The sequence below is a fragment of the Rhinoraja longicauda genome, chromosome 1, assembly GCF_053455715.1.
Source record: "Rhinoraja longicauda isolate Sanriku21f chromosome 1, sRhiLon1.1, whole genome shotgun sequence".
Lineage (NCBI taxonomy): Eukaryota > Metazoa > Chordata > Chondrichthyes > Rajiformes > Arhynchobatidae > Rhinoraja > Rhinoraja longicauda.
The window spans coordinates 68,788,634-68,801,389 of record NC_135953.1 but is presented as its reverse complement, the minus strand read 5'-3'; the positions used below and the strand labels follow the sequence as shown (position 1 = coordinate 68,801,389).

At 42.2% G+C, this 12,756-nt stretch overlaps 1 protein-coding gene across 2 annotated transcripts in view; it reads right to left on the bottom strand.

Annotated features, from left to right (window-relative positions):
• Nucleotides 1–615: 615 nt before the first annotated feature.
• rfc1 (replication factor C (activator 1) 1) overlaps nucleotides 616–12,756 on the bottom strand; it is a 59,012-nt gene continuing 46,871 nt past the window's right edge. For both annotated transcript variants that reach the window (XM_078399823.1, XM_078399814.1), the window contains one exon: nucleotides 616–11,569. In XM_078399823.1, the coding sequence (XP_078255949.1) occupies nucleotides 11,474–11,569 (96 nt within the window). In that variant the 3' untranslated portion in view covers nucleotides 616–11,473. The remainder of the gene's footprint in view (nucleotides 11,570–12,756) is intronic.

The following is a 12,756-nucleotide window of genomic DNA, read 5'->3' as shown; positions in this document are numbered from 1 at the left end:
TTCCAGGCACAAATCCATGTTGACTGTTTCTAATCAGGCCTTGATTATCCAAATAATTATATATATTGTCCCTAAGTATCTTTTCCATTAATTTTCCCACCACAGACGTCAAACTAATAGGTCTATAATTGCTAGGTTTACTTTTAGAACCTTTTTTAAACAAAGGCACAACATGCGCAATGCGCCAATCTTCCGGCACCATCCCTGTTTCTAATGACGTTTGAAATATTTCCGTCATAGCCCCTGCTATTTCTGCACTAACTTCCCTCAATGTCCTAGGGAATATCCTATCAGGACCTGGAGACTTATCCACTTTTATATTCTTCAAAAGTGTCCGTACCTCCTCTTCTTTAATCCTCCTAATTTCCATCACTACTCTACTTGTTTCGCTTACCTCACATAATTCAATATCCTTCTCCTCGGTAAATACCGAAGAAAAGAAATTGTTTAATATCTCCCCCATTTCTTCCGGCTCAGCACATAGCTGTCCACTCTGACTCTCTAATGGACCAATTTTATCCCTCACTATCCTTTTGCTATTGACATATCTGTAGAACCCCTTGGGGTTTACTTTTACATTACTTGCCAAAGCAGCCTCATATCTTTTTTTCGCTTTTCTAATTTCCTTTTTAAGATTCCTTTTACATTCTTTATATTCCTCAAGAACCTCATTTACTCCCTGCCGCTTATATTATCACCCCTCTTATTAATGAGGGAACAAGTGCTGTAGAGGAGGATGTAGGTGGTGGGGAGGTTAATCTGCCAGTCAGGGAGAACAAACGGTGGGCTGAAACCAAGAGTTAAATGGCCTAGGGCAAGTGAAAGCAAGGAATGGGAAACTGCTAATATAGAAACATAGAAAATAGGTGCAGGAGTAGGCCATTCGGCCATTCGAGCCTGCACCGCCATTCAATATGATCATGGCTGATCATCCAGCTCAGTAACCTGTACCTGCCTTCTCTCCATACCCTCTGATCCCTTTAGCCACAGGGGCCACATCTAACTCCCTCTTAAATATAGCCAATGAACTGGCCTCAACTACCTTCTGTGGCAGAGAATTCCACAGACTCACCACTCTCTGTGTGAAGAAATGTTTTCTCATCTCGGTCCTAAAAGACTTCCCCCTTATCCTTAAGCTGTGACCCCTGGTTCTGGACTTCCCCAACATCTGGAACAATCTTCCCACATCTAGCCTCTCCAACCCCTTAAGAATTGTATATGTTTCAATAAGATCCCCCCTCAGTCTTCTAAATTCCAGCGAGTATAAGCCTAGTCTATCCAGTCTTTCTTCATATGAAAGTCCTGCCATCCCAGGGATCAATCTGGTGAACCTTCTCTGTACTCCCTCCAAGGCTAGAATGTCTTTCCTCAGATTAGGAGACCAAAACTGTACACAATACTCCAGGTGCGGTCTCACCAAGGCCCTGTGCAACTGCAGCAGAACTCCCTGCTCCTATACTCAAATCCTCTTGCTATTAATGCTAACATACCATTCGCTTTCTTCACTGCCTGCTGCACCTGCATGCCTACTTTCAATGACTGGTGCACCATGACACCCAGGTCACGTTGCATCTCCCCTTTTCCTAATTGGCCACCATTCAGGTAATACTCTGCTTTCCTGTTCTTGCCGCCAAAGTGGATAACCTCACATTTATCCACATTATATTGCATCTGCCATGCATTTGCCCACTCTCCAAATCTATCCAAGTCACTCTGCAGCCTCCTAGCATCCTCCTCGCAGCTAACACTGCCACCCAGCTTCGCGTCATCCGCAAACTTAGAGATGTTGCATTCAATTCCCTCGTCCAAATCATTAATATATATTGTAAATAACTGGGGTCCCAGCACTGAGCCTTGCGGTACCCCACTAGTCACTGCCTGCCATTCCGAAAAGGACCCGTTTATTCCTACTCTTTGCTTCCTGTCCGCCAACCAATTCTCTATCCACCTCAACACTGAACCCCCAATACCGTGTGCTTTAAGTTTGTACCCCAATCTCCTATGTGGGACCTTGTCGAAGATTTGGTAAAGGCGTTAGATCCTGACAGATGCAAAACAAGTTAGATAAAATGGGAGAGTTTATTTATCAATTATGGTGCGGACAGGTTTGGTGTTATTGAGAAAAAGGTACCGGCTCTACAGGTGTTTAGATCTAGACGAGAGAGAAATCAAGAGATTAGTGAAGGAGAGGAGACAGTTGAGAAAGCAGTGGAGAAAGGCTATAGTTGATGAGAGGGATTTAATGTTTTGCAAGAAGAGTTAAGAAATCATTTAGCAATATTAAGGGCAGAATACCTTAGGAGGAAGAGAAAGAAGGAGCGAGTCAGGTCAGCATTTTATAGGGTACCATTAAAAAAAATTTAATGAATGTTTAGTCAGGAAAAAAGCTGAAAGCTCAAAGCTTCAAATGAAGAGTTAGAGGAATATCTAAAAAGGACATACTCAGATCCAGAAAAGGGGAATGGGTCTCCCTCCAGATATACCACCCTTAGGTGAGATAGAGTATGTTAGATGTTTTGCCACCAAAGTGGAAGGAAGTGGAAGCCGTAACAAGGTGTGCAAAGGCTTCTTCGGCCCCAGGGCCGAATGGAGTCCCTTTCCGGGTATATAAAAATGCACCTGCTGTGCTTAGATTCTTGTGGATGCTCTGGCGTATAGTCTGGGAGAAGCAGGTCATACCAAGGGTTTGGATAGAGCAGGGGGAGTTTTCATTCCCAAGGAGAAAGAGTCTTGAGTTAAGTCAGTTTAGGCCTATATGTCTCCTAAATGTAGATGGTAAGATTTTCTTTAGCATAGTGGCACAGAGGTTGGCAAGTTATTTAGAAAGGAACAGGTTAATAGATACCACAGTGCAGAAAACAAGAATCCCAGGTTTTGCAGGTTGCTTAGAACACATTGGTGTAATATGGTACCAGGTTCAGACAGCCAAGCTCGTGAGAAGAGATTTGTATGTAGTGTTTTTGGACCTGGCAAATGTGTTTGAATCTGTGCCACATAGTCTTATTTGGAGTGCTTTTGATTTCTTTAGAGTTCCAGGATCAATAGTAAATTTAGTGAAAGCATATTTCCAAGATGTCCGAATGTGTTTTAGTACAGCAGACTTTACGACAGCATGACAGAGACTAGAGATGGGCATTATGGCAAGGTGTACTATTTCCCCGGTAGCGTTTACAATGGAGTTGGTGATTAGAGCGTCACGGTGGGTCGGCGGCGGGGAGAGAAGGCAAGACAGACTGCGCCTCCCTCCAATCAGGGCCTAGATGGTTAAGATAAATGTGGGTCCCTTGAAGACAGAAACAGGTGAATTTATTATGGGGAACAAGGAAATGGCAGATGAGTTGAACAGGTACTCTGGTTCTGTCTTCACTAAGGAACACACAATCTCCCAGCTGTACTAGGGGACAGAGGATTAGGGCGATGGCCTAACTCAACAAAACACCAATGAAGGGAGGTGCTCACTTGATAACCCCAATGATTATACTTGCTACAGGATGGTTTTTTTTTTAAAGAGCTAATTAATATGTAGGTAGCTGGGTTTTCTCTGCATATGAAGTTATTTATTCTAAGTTGGTATATTTAGTTAGATAATACCTTGGTTTGGGGCTTGGTTTTCTTAGTTGAACACTTATCCTGGAGTTAAAGCACGTACTTTATGTTTATTTGTAATTTACTGCCCCTCTACCACATCCAATCATAATCTCAAACATGGACAGTCCTCTTTATTCATTCATTTTCAAGATCTGGGCTGGCAAGACGAGCATTTATTGTCCTCCTCTATTTGCTCTTGAGAAAGTCATGGTGAGCTGCTACCATGAACCACTGCAGTCTTTCTGGTGAAGCGTTTCCCCACAATGTTAAGTGAAGAGTTAGAGATTTAGACCTAGTGATGAGATGGGAACTGATATATTTACAAGTCACTGTGGTAAGTTGGAGAGGAACTTGAAGCTGGTGCGAGATGCTGCCTGACCTGCTGAGTTACTCCAGCATTTTGTGAATAAATCAAAAAGACTTTCCAAGTCTGCTGCCCTTGGGGGTGGTAATAAACGTTGTGGGTTTGGAGGTGCTGCTGGAACAGCCTGCCTGTGAAACCAGACAGCATTTTATAAATGGTACACACTGCAACAATGCACTAATAGTGGAACAGGATGAAATGGTTGGCAAAGTCCAATCAAGCAGCTTGTTTTCTCCTGGATGATGTTGCCATTTGAGTTTTGGAACAGTGCTCATCCAGGCAGAGAGCATTCAATCACAATCGTAGATGTTGGTAAGGCCTTGACATGAGGTGGCGAGTCACTTGCCTGCCACAGGTTATCCAGCCTCTTCCCTGCTTGTGAAGCTACAGTATTTATATGGTTGACTTTCTTACCAATGACATACCAATGCAACTAAATCTAAAGAGTCAGTGGTTACTTGCGTTTTGATGACAGAATGTTTGCTGATAACCACAACAATTTCTACATATGCAGTGTTTCATAAAAGTATTCGTGCCAAAGATCTGATATAGCGATTGCGAATCTTAAACATTTTATTGTGGCATGGGTGTGTGTATATTAACTTTAAGTGGAATCCTTGGGAAGACCAAAAAAGTCAAAATACAAGAAATGAAAATAACAGACTGCAAAACCGCAATGGTTACCACAGCAAATGTTTTGAAACAGCAAGAATTAAGGAAATTAAGTGTAATGTTTGGACATCCAAAAATCCATCGATAAAGTTCTGCGATTTGGACACATGATTAAAATGCAGAACACTGAAGTCAAAATTGAAATAGGCTACAAAAGTTTTAAAAAACAGTGGGACATGGGGATCAACTTTTGATCAACACAGAGATCAACACTTGTAGAACTCATTAACTAACAGCATGGTCACACATTGATTCTCCTTGCAAATGTAGACATTTGAAACAGGGATAAAGCAGCAAAGGGATCAAAGGGTAATCACAAATTACCTAAAGGTACCTAAAGGTACCAAGATTGGGTTTTTTTAGGGGGCATAGAGGGGCAGAGATTAATCTGAGGAAATACTGGGATACATTTGAATAAGAAAGTGAGGTCATGTAAGAGTTCTTACCAAGTTAACAGTTTCAAATTAATGAAAGCATGTGACAACCTTTTTCTCTAGTTATGAGACCAATCTACAGTCTGGACTACACTTCTTCTCACCCTGTCTCTTGCAAAAAGTCTATCCCCTACTCCCAATTCCTCCGTCTACGCAGCATCTGCTCCCGGGATGAGGCGTTTCACACTAGGGCATCAGAGAATGTCCTCATTCTTCAGGAAACGGGGCTTTCCCTCTTCCATTATAGATGAGGCTCTCACTAGGGCCTCTTCTACATACCGCAGCTCCACTCTTGCTCCCCCTCCCCCCATTCGTAACAAGGACAGAATCCCCCTCGTTCTCACCTTCCACCCCATCAGCCAGCGTATCCAACAAATCATCCTCCAACATTTCCGTCACCTGCAACGGGACCCCACTACTGGCCACATCTTCCCATCCCCTCCCCTTTCTGCGTTCCGCAGACTGTTCCCTCCATAACTCCCTGGTCCCCTCGTCCCTTCCTACCCAAACCACCCCATCCCCGGGCACTTTCCCCTGCAACCGCAGGAGATGCAACACCTGTCCCTTTACCTCCCCCTCAACTCCATCCAAGGACCCAAATAGTCTTTCCAGGTGAGACAGAGGTTCACCTGCACCTCCTCCAACCTCATCTACTGTATCCGCTGCTCTAGATGTCAACTTCTTTACATCGGCGAAACCAAACACAGGTTCGGTGATCGTTTCGCTCAGTTCACCTTAACCAACCTGATCTCCCAGTGGCTGAGCACTTCAACTCCCCCTCCCACTCCAAGTCTGACCTTTCTGTCGTGGGCCTCCTCCAGTGCCATAGTGAGGCCCACCGGAAATTGAAGGAACAGCACCTCATATTTTGCTTGGGCAGCTTGCAGCCCAGCGGTATGAACATTGACTTCTCCAACTTTAGATAGTTCCTCCGTCCCTCTCTTCCCCTCCCCCTTCCCAGCTCTCCCTCTATCTTCCGGTCTCCACCTATATCCTTCCTTTGTCCCGCCCCCCTGACATCAGTCTGAAGAAGGGTCTCGACCCGAAACATCACCCATTCCTTCTCTCCCGAGATGCTGCCTGACCTGCTGAGTTACTCCAGCATTTTGTGAAATAAATACCTTCAGCATCTGCAGTTATTTTCTTACACAGACCAATCTACAGAGCATCTATAAGTTCTCTAATATAAAGTCCAAAACTGAGGGTGAACAATTTCTGGCTTAGGATTCAATGTACAAGACTAACATAATTTCAAACATAACCTCGGTTACCCCAAATTTGGAATTCAGTACTATTCCATATAAAATAAGATCGAAGCAAAATGGTTTAAAGTTTCCAATAAATGCTTTACAACCGAAAAAAACTTTTGCAAGTGGATAGACATATCTGCTTGCACAAACTTGAATTAAAGCACCTTTAAACAAAATAGCCTATTAATAAATGCAGTATGGAATTTCTATGGATTATTTTATTCTGCAACAATTTTAAATTAAAGTTATGTGCCCTCAAAAGAAACCTAGGATTTCTGCTCAAATATTACAAGCAATGTTGCCAATTTATAAACAACATATTATCAGCATTTTTTGTTTGTAATCTTGATTACTTTTTGGATTTATTTACACAAAGAAATTTATAACAAGCCAAGTTCTACAGGAACAGCTTTTTTCTCCTCCTGTTAGATTCATAAAAGGTCGTTATATGCTAGGGATGAATTCCCAACCTTATAAATATCTCATTGCAACCTTTGAATTTGTTTTTAAATCTGCACTTTCACTGCAGCTAGACTATATTTTGCACTCTTCATTTCCTCTTTTACACTACCCGAGGTACTTATGTTTATGATTTGCCTGAATAGCTTGCAAAACCGTTTTCACCATAACTTAGTACACATGACAATAAACTAACACCAATAAAAGTATTTGAATATTCTGAACGATGTGCGTATGTACTCTGCAAGTGCGTTTTGTTTACAAACCCAATTGTCATAATCATAATGTTCCCCTCAGAAGCTTTTATTTCATTTTTTTATTTTTATTAAATCTCATCTTTTACAGTTTATCCAATTTAGACACAAGACCATCTTCCACAGGAAGTACCTTACTCATTCTTCCAATGTTGACCATACTGCATTATACCAGCACCAAATCCACCTTTCTGCGAGTTTAAAACAACAACATTTTCAACTGATGCCAGTATCAGTCATCAAGATAGTTTTATGGGTTTGGGTCTAAATTGCCAGGGATAGATAATATCCTCCAGTTGAGATATTAACACTAGATTTATTGTGGCACCTCCAGTGCCCGCTAAACATTTTAATGAGAAGCACTTTTGTTCAACAAGCAGCACAAAAAGCGTTAACTGCATTCATGTCCCATGCCAAATTTGACTTTAACGCTATCTGCAGGTTTCACCAACAGGTGGCGCCATTTGTGGCAGCCTCGCCAACAGCCTGTCTCGTCCCTTTCTTCTTTTGGTCTATTTTTACTTGTATATTTTAATGTACTTTTAGTTTTAGTATTATGTGGGGGGGGCGCGCTTTATCTCTTCCCTCGACGGAGATGCGACTTTTTCCGTATCGTGTCTCCGTCCGCACTGCGGCCTTAACATCGTTTGTTAGGGATCGACTTCGGGAGCCCCAACCGCAGGAGCTTCGACCGCGGGAGCCCCAATCGCCCCGATGCGGGGCTTCGATCGCCGACTGCGGGAGCTTCAATCGCCCCGACTGCAGATGTTTCAATTTCCCCGACCGCGGGAGAAAAGGAGGAAGAAGGTACAAGTTATTTGCCTTCCATCACAGTGGGGAATGTGCGGTCGCCAAAAAACAAGATGGACGTGCTGCCTGCACTGGTGAGGACTGAGGGAGTGCCATGAGTGCAGTGATCTGTGTTTGCAGGGACATGGCTCCATGAGAACATCCTGGAGTCTGGTGTGAGTGTGAACGGCTTTCTGACTGTTCGGGTGGACAGCCTGCAGAGAGAGTGACAGTCGTCGGTACAACTCTGATCACATCACGGTGAAGGAGCCTGTGTGTGGCCCTGACATTGAACTGATGGCTGTGGGTCTCCGCTTTTGCTGTGTGCCCTGGGGATTCTCACACGCCATTGTGGCGGCTGTTTAAGGCTATGTTTAATCTTTATGTAGTTATGTATCTTATTGCTTTTTTGTATGACTATGGCTAATCAAATTTCACTGTACCTCAGTACACATGACAATAAAGTTCCATTGAGGACAATAAAAACTTTCCTCAATATGAGCAAGACGAAGGAGCTAGTTACTGACTTCAGAAAGCATGGTGGAGTATATGCCCAGTCAGCCTCAATGGTGCATAAGTGGAAATGGATGAAAGTTTCAAGTTCCTTGGTGTTAATATTACTAATGATCTGCTCTGGACCAACCACATCGATGTGATAGCCAAGACACACCAATGCCTGTATTTCCTGAGAAATGGGAGGAAATGTGGCATATCCTCAGTAACTCATGGATTTTGACAGAGGCACAATAAAGAGCACACAGTCAGGTTGCTTCACAGTTTGGGACGGTCATAAGTGATAGGAGAATTGGGCCATTCGGCCCATCAATACTCCACCATTCTATCATGGCTGATCTCTATTCCCTCCTAACCCCATTCTCCTGGCTTCTCCACATAACTCCCGACACCTGTACGAATCAAGAATTTATCTTTCTCTGTCTTAAAAATATTCATTGACGGCTCCACGGCCTTCTGTGGAAAAGAATTCCACAGATTCACCACCATCTGACTAAATAATTTTCTCATCTTCTTAAAGGAATGTCCTTTCATTCTGAGGCTATGATCTCCAGGCCTAGACTCTCCCGCTAGTGGAAACATCCTTTCCACATCAACTCTATCCAAGCCTTTCAGTATTCGTTAGGCTTCAACGGGGACCCCCTTATCCTGAACTCTAGCGGAGTACAGGCACAGTGCCATCAAACGCTCAGCATATGTTAACCCACTCATTCCTCGGATCATTTTTGTAAACCACTTGACTCTCTCCATAGCCAGCACATCCTTTCTTAGATATGCTGCCCAAAATTGCTCACAATACTCCAAATGCGGCCTGGCCAGCGCCTTATAGCGGGGGAAAAGCTCTGCCCGACCACAAGAAAATGGAGTGTGTTGTAGATGTAGTCCAGTCTATCATACAGAACAGGCTTCCCACCATTGACTCTATCTACAATACGAGCCACATCAGAAAAGTAGCCAGCATAACCAAATACCTTCTCCCTGCTCCAAATGGCAGAGAGCTGCAGAGTCATGGACGTGGCCCCGACCATCATGTAAACTAACCTCCCTTCCATTGACTCCATCTACACTTCACGTTTCCTCAGCAAGGCCACCAGCGTAATTAAGGACCAGTCACACTGCAGTCACGAACTCTTCTCCCCCTCCCATCAGGCAAGAGGTACAGAAGTTTGAAAACGCATACCTCCAGATACATGAACAGTTTTTTCCCCAGCTGTTATTAAGCTACTGAACCGCCTTCTCACCAGCTGGTGTGCGGTTCTGACCTCACATCTACCTCATTGGAGACCTTTGAACTAACTTTAATCGGACATCATCTTGCACTAAATGTTGTACCCTTTATCTATAGACCGTGGACAACGCAATTGTAATCATTATAGTCTTTGTCTGGATAGCACATAAAGCTTTTCACTGTACCTCAGTACACATGACAATAATAAAACCAAATTAAGGTACAGAAGCTTAAAAGCACATACCACCAGTCTCGGGAACAGCTTCCTCCCATCTTATCAGACTTCTGAACGGCCCTTCCATAAGCCGTCCGTTCACCTCTACCCAACTACAATGCTGAGAACTATATTCTACATTCTGTACCTTCCCCTTTGCGCTATCTATTGTACTTGAGTTTAAACTATGCAAAACAGCTTTCCACTATACCCGATATGAGAATAAACCTATTAAACGAATTTGAACATGTTCAGAACACAAGTATCACATAAATGCATATCCTATTATATAATTCACTAGAATTTCAGCGTACGTGTTCAAATGCATAGCCCAAGGGGTGACATTTACCTTGCACTGGGAAAAAAATGCTGCTTGGCTAAAATATACCCTCTTCTCACAAGCTGGATAAATTAAGAAAATTGTTTTTGTACTTTTTTTAAATTCAATATAAAAATAACAGAGCTGATCCAAGTTAGTAGAGCAGAGGCAGGGAAATGCCAGGAACTCCTCTGTAAGTCCAGTAGGAAAGCAAATCTTAAGGCTTCAGCACATCAGAAGGAGGTAGGTACATATGACAATTTAAAAACTCTCGACTTGAACCAGACTGATCCATTTGTGGACCGAAAAGCCTGTATTGGACAATGTAGGAGCTTGGCCCAATGAAAGTTAGATACAAGCTAGTATTCCCGATAAATGATTAGTGGAATTTTCACTATAAATGAATGCAAAATCTTTTTTGAATCACCAAACCTCAGGTTAAAGGACCAAGTCTTGCGAGCCTTTGAATTATCAATGATGTACCACAATTTGCTTTAACTTTCAAATAAAAGTGCAAATCAATTAGTTTCTGTGCAAGACCTAGGTAACCCAACAGGATCAGGTGCTGAGTTAAACACTACAGAAATATGGCTGGAACCAAGTCTACCTGATCAATAATTTTCTTTGCTCACATCAAGCCAAGTTTATCAACCAAGATGATAATACATTATTAATTATTATTATTATTGAGCTCTTACCAAGTTAAGTTTAAATCTAATGAAAGCATGTGGCATAACCTTTTTTTCTCTAGTTATGAGACAAATCTACTTCAATATTGATCTAAGATCTAAGTACTACAAAGATTGATATTTCTCCGATAGAAAGTGCAAAACCGTGAATAGGAAGGATATTAACCGTGAATAACGTGGCTTAGGAAGACAATGCACACACGATTATCAACATGATTTCACCACACTGCTGTTGCTCTGGACCTGGGGGCCAAACTAATTCCCAAGTAGGGCCACAACAAAAACTTGCCAAAGTTTTTACAGATTCTGACAGGCCGTTACAGAGAATAGCTCCACTAATCCTCCCATCTTTTATAAACAGTTTCCAATTATGTCTGCACAGGAACCAATACAGGGCTCATCTTCCTGATGCAGGTGACACTGCAAAAATTACTTTATTCAAAAAAACCTGTGCCACATTTTGTTAATATACAGTTTCAAAAATACCTAAAAAGGATAGTTTTGTTTTTGCATATGTACAGAAAAATATAGACATCTTTACTCGAGAGTAAAGATTGTAAATAATCTTGCTTAAAGAATTCAAAAGAAAATTGCCCTCTGAAATAAATCGGTTCAAGCCCTGGGTATAATCCCTAGTCCCTCCAGTCAACAGTCCTGCAGCTAGTTAAAACAAACCCAATCTCTCCAGGCAAAAAAAAAATCACTTTGTGGCCTTTTTCTTTCCCTTATCTTTTCTTCCTTTATGCTGTGGCAATTTTTCTTCTGTTTTGCTCTTCGATGCTTTAGATTTCTTTGGCTAAAAAAGAAAATAAGTTTTAAGAAATCATAATTGCACATGGTACAACTCGTTCTCCCCATTTTCAAAGATCTCAGAAGAAATAACTAGAATGTTCATCATTCCCTATTTCTTCACCCACAGCTCGTTGTCCTTCAAGCCACATCTGACAATTTCAATCTCAAGTTCTGTCTTCAACGATGAAACTAATTAAAATTGCACCCTGACCAAGCATTATCATTCTTCCAAATAATATCATTCTGATTATATTAATTGAATAGCAATTAGCCTGTGAGATTCTTTATATGCAAACCTCTTAGGATATAATGCAATTTCTTCCCAGTCTTTAGGGTTTTATATTTAATGGGACTTGTACCAATGGAGCAGACTTTCAATATCTACTGGCTACAATCAGCAACTTCAAATTTCTATCGCCAGGAAGATCAGGCTCAAATTGACAATGATGAGGGGAATGAGGCAAGATGAAGTGTTGCTATTCCTGCTGGAGATGCAAAGGCTAAATGGCCACTTTAAGTATCCATCCCATTGCTGCTTGGCCAGCTTGTGGTCTCCTCGCTGTTAGAATGGGACACAATGCAAATTCGAGGAACACCACCACGCCTTCCATCTGGGCACATTGAAGTCTTCAGGACTCTATATCGCAATCTCCAAGTTTAACTCACTCATTCTTTCTATCTGTATCAGACTGGCAATATGCACCATAGATTAGTGGGCAAAATTAGGGCACATGGTATTGGGGGTAGGGTACTGACATGGATAGAAAATTGGTTGACAGACAGAAAGCAAAGAGTGGGGATAAATGGGTCCCTTTCGGAATGGCAGGCAGTGACCAGTGGGGTACCGCAAGGTTCGGTGCTGGGACCCCAGCTATTTACGATATACATTAATGACTTAGACGAAGGGATTAAAAGTACCATTAGCAAATTTGCAGATGATACTAAGTTGGGGGGTAGTGTGAATTGTGAGGAAGATGCAATAAGGCTGCAGGGTGACTTGGACAGGTTGTGTGAGTGGGCGGATACATGGCAGATGCAGTTTAATGTAGATAAGTGTGAGGTTATTCACTTTGGAAGTAAGAATAGAAAGGCAGATTATTATCTGAATGGTGTCAAGTTATGAGGAGGGGGAGTTCAACGAGATCTGGGTGTCCTAGTGCATCAGTCAATGAAAGGAAGCATGCAGGTTCA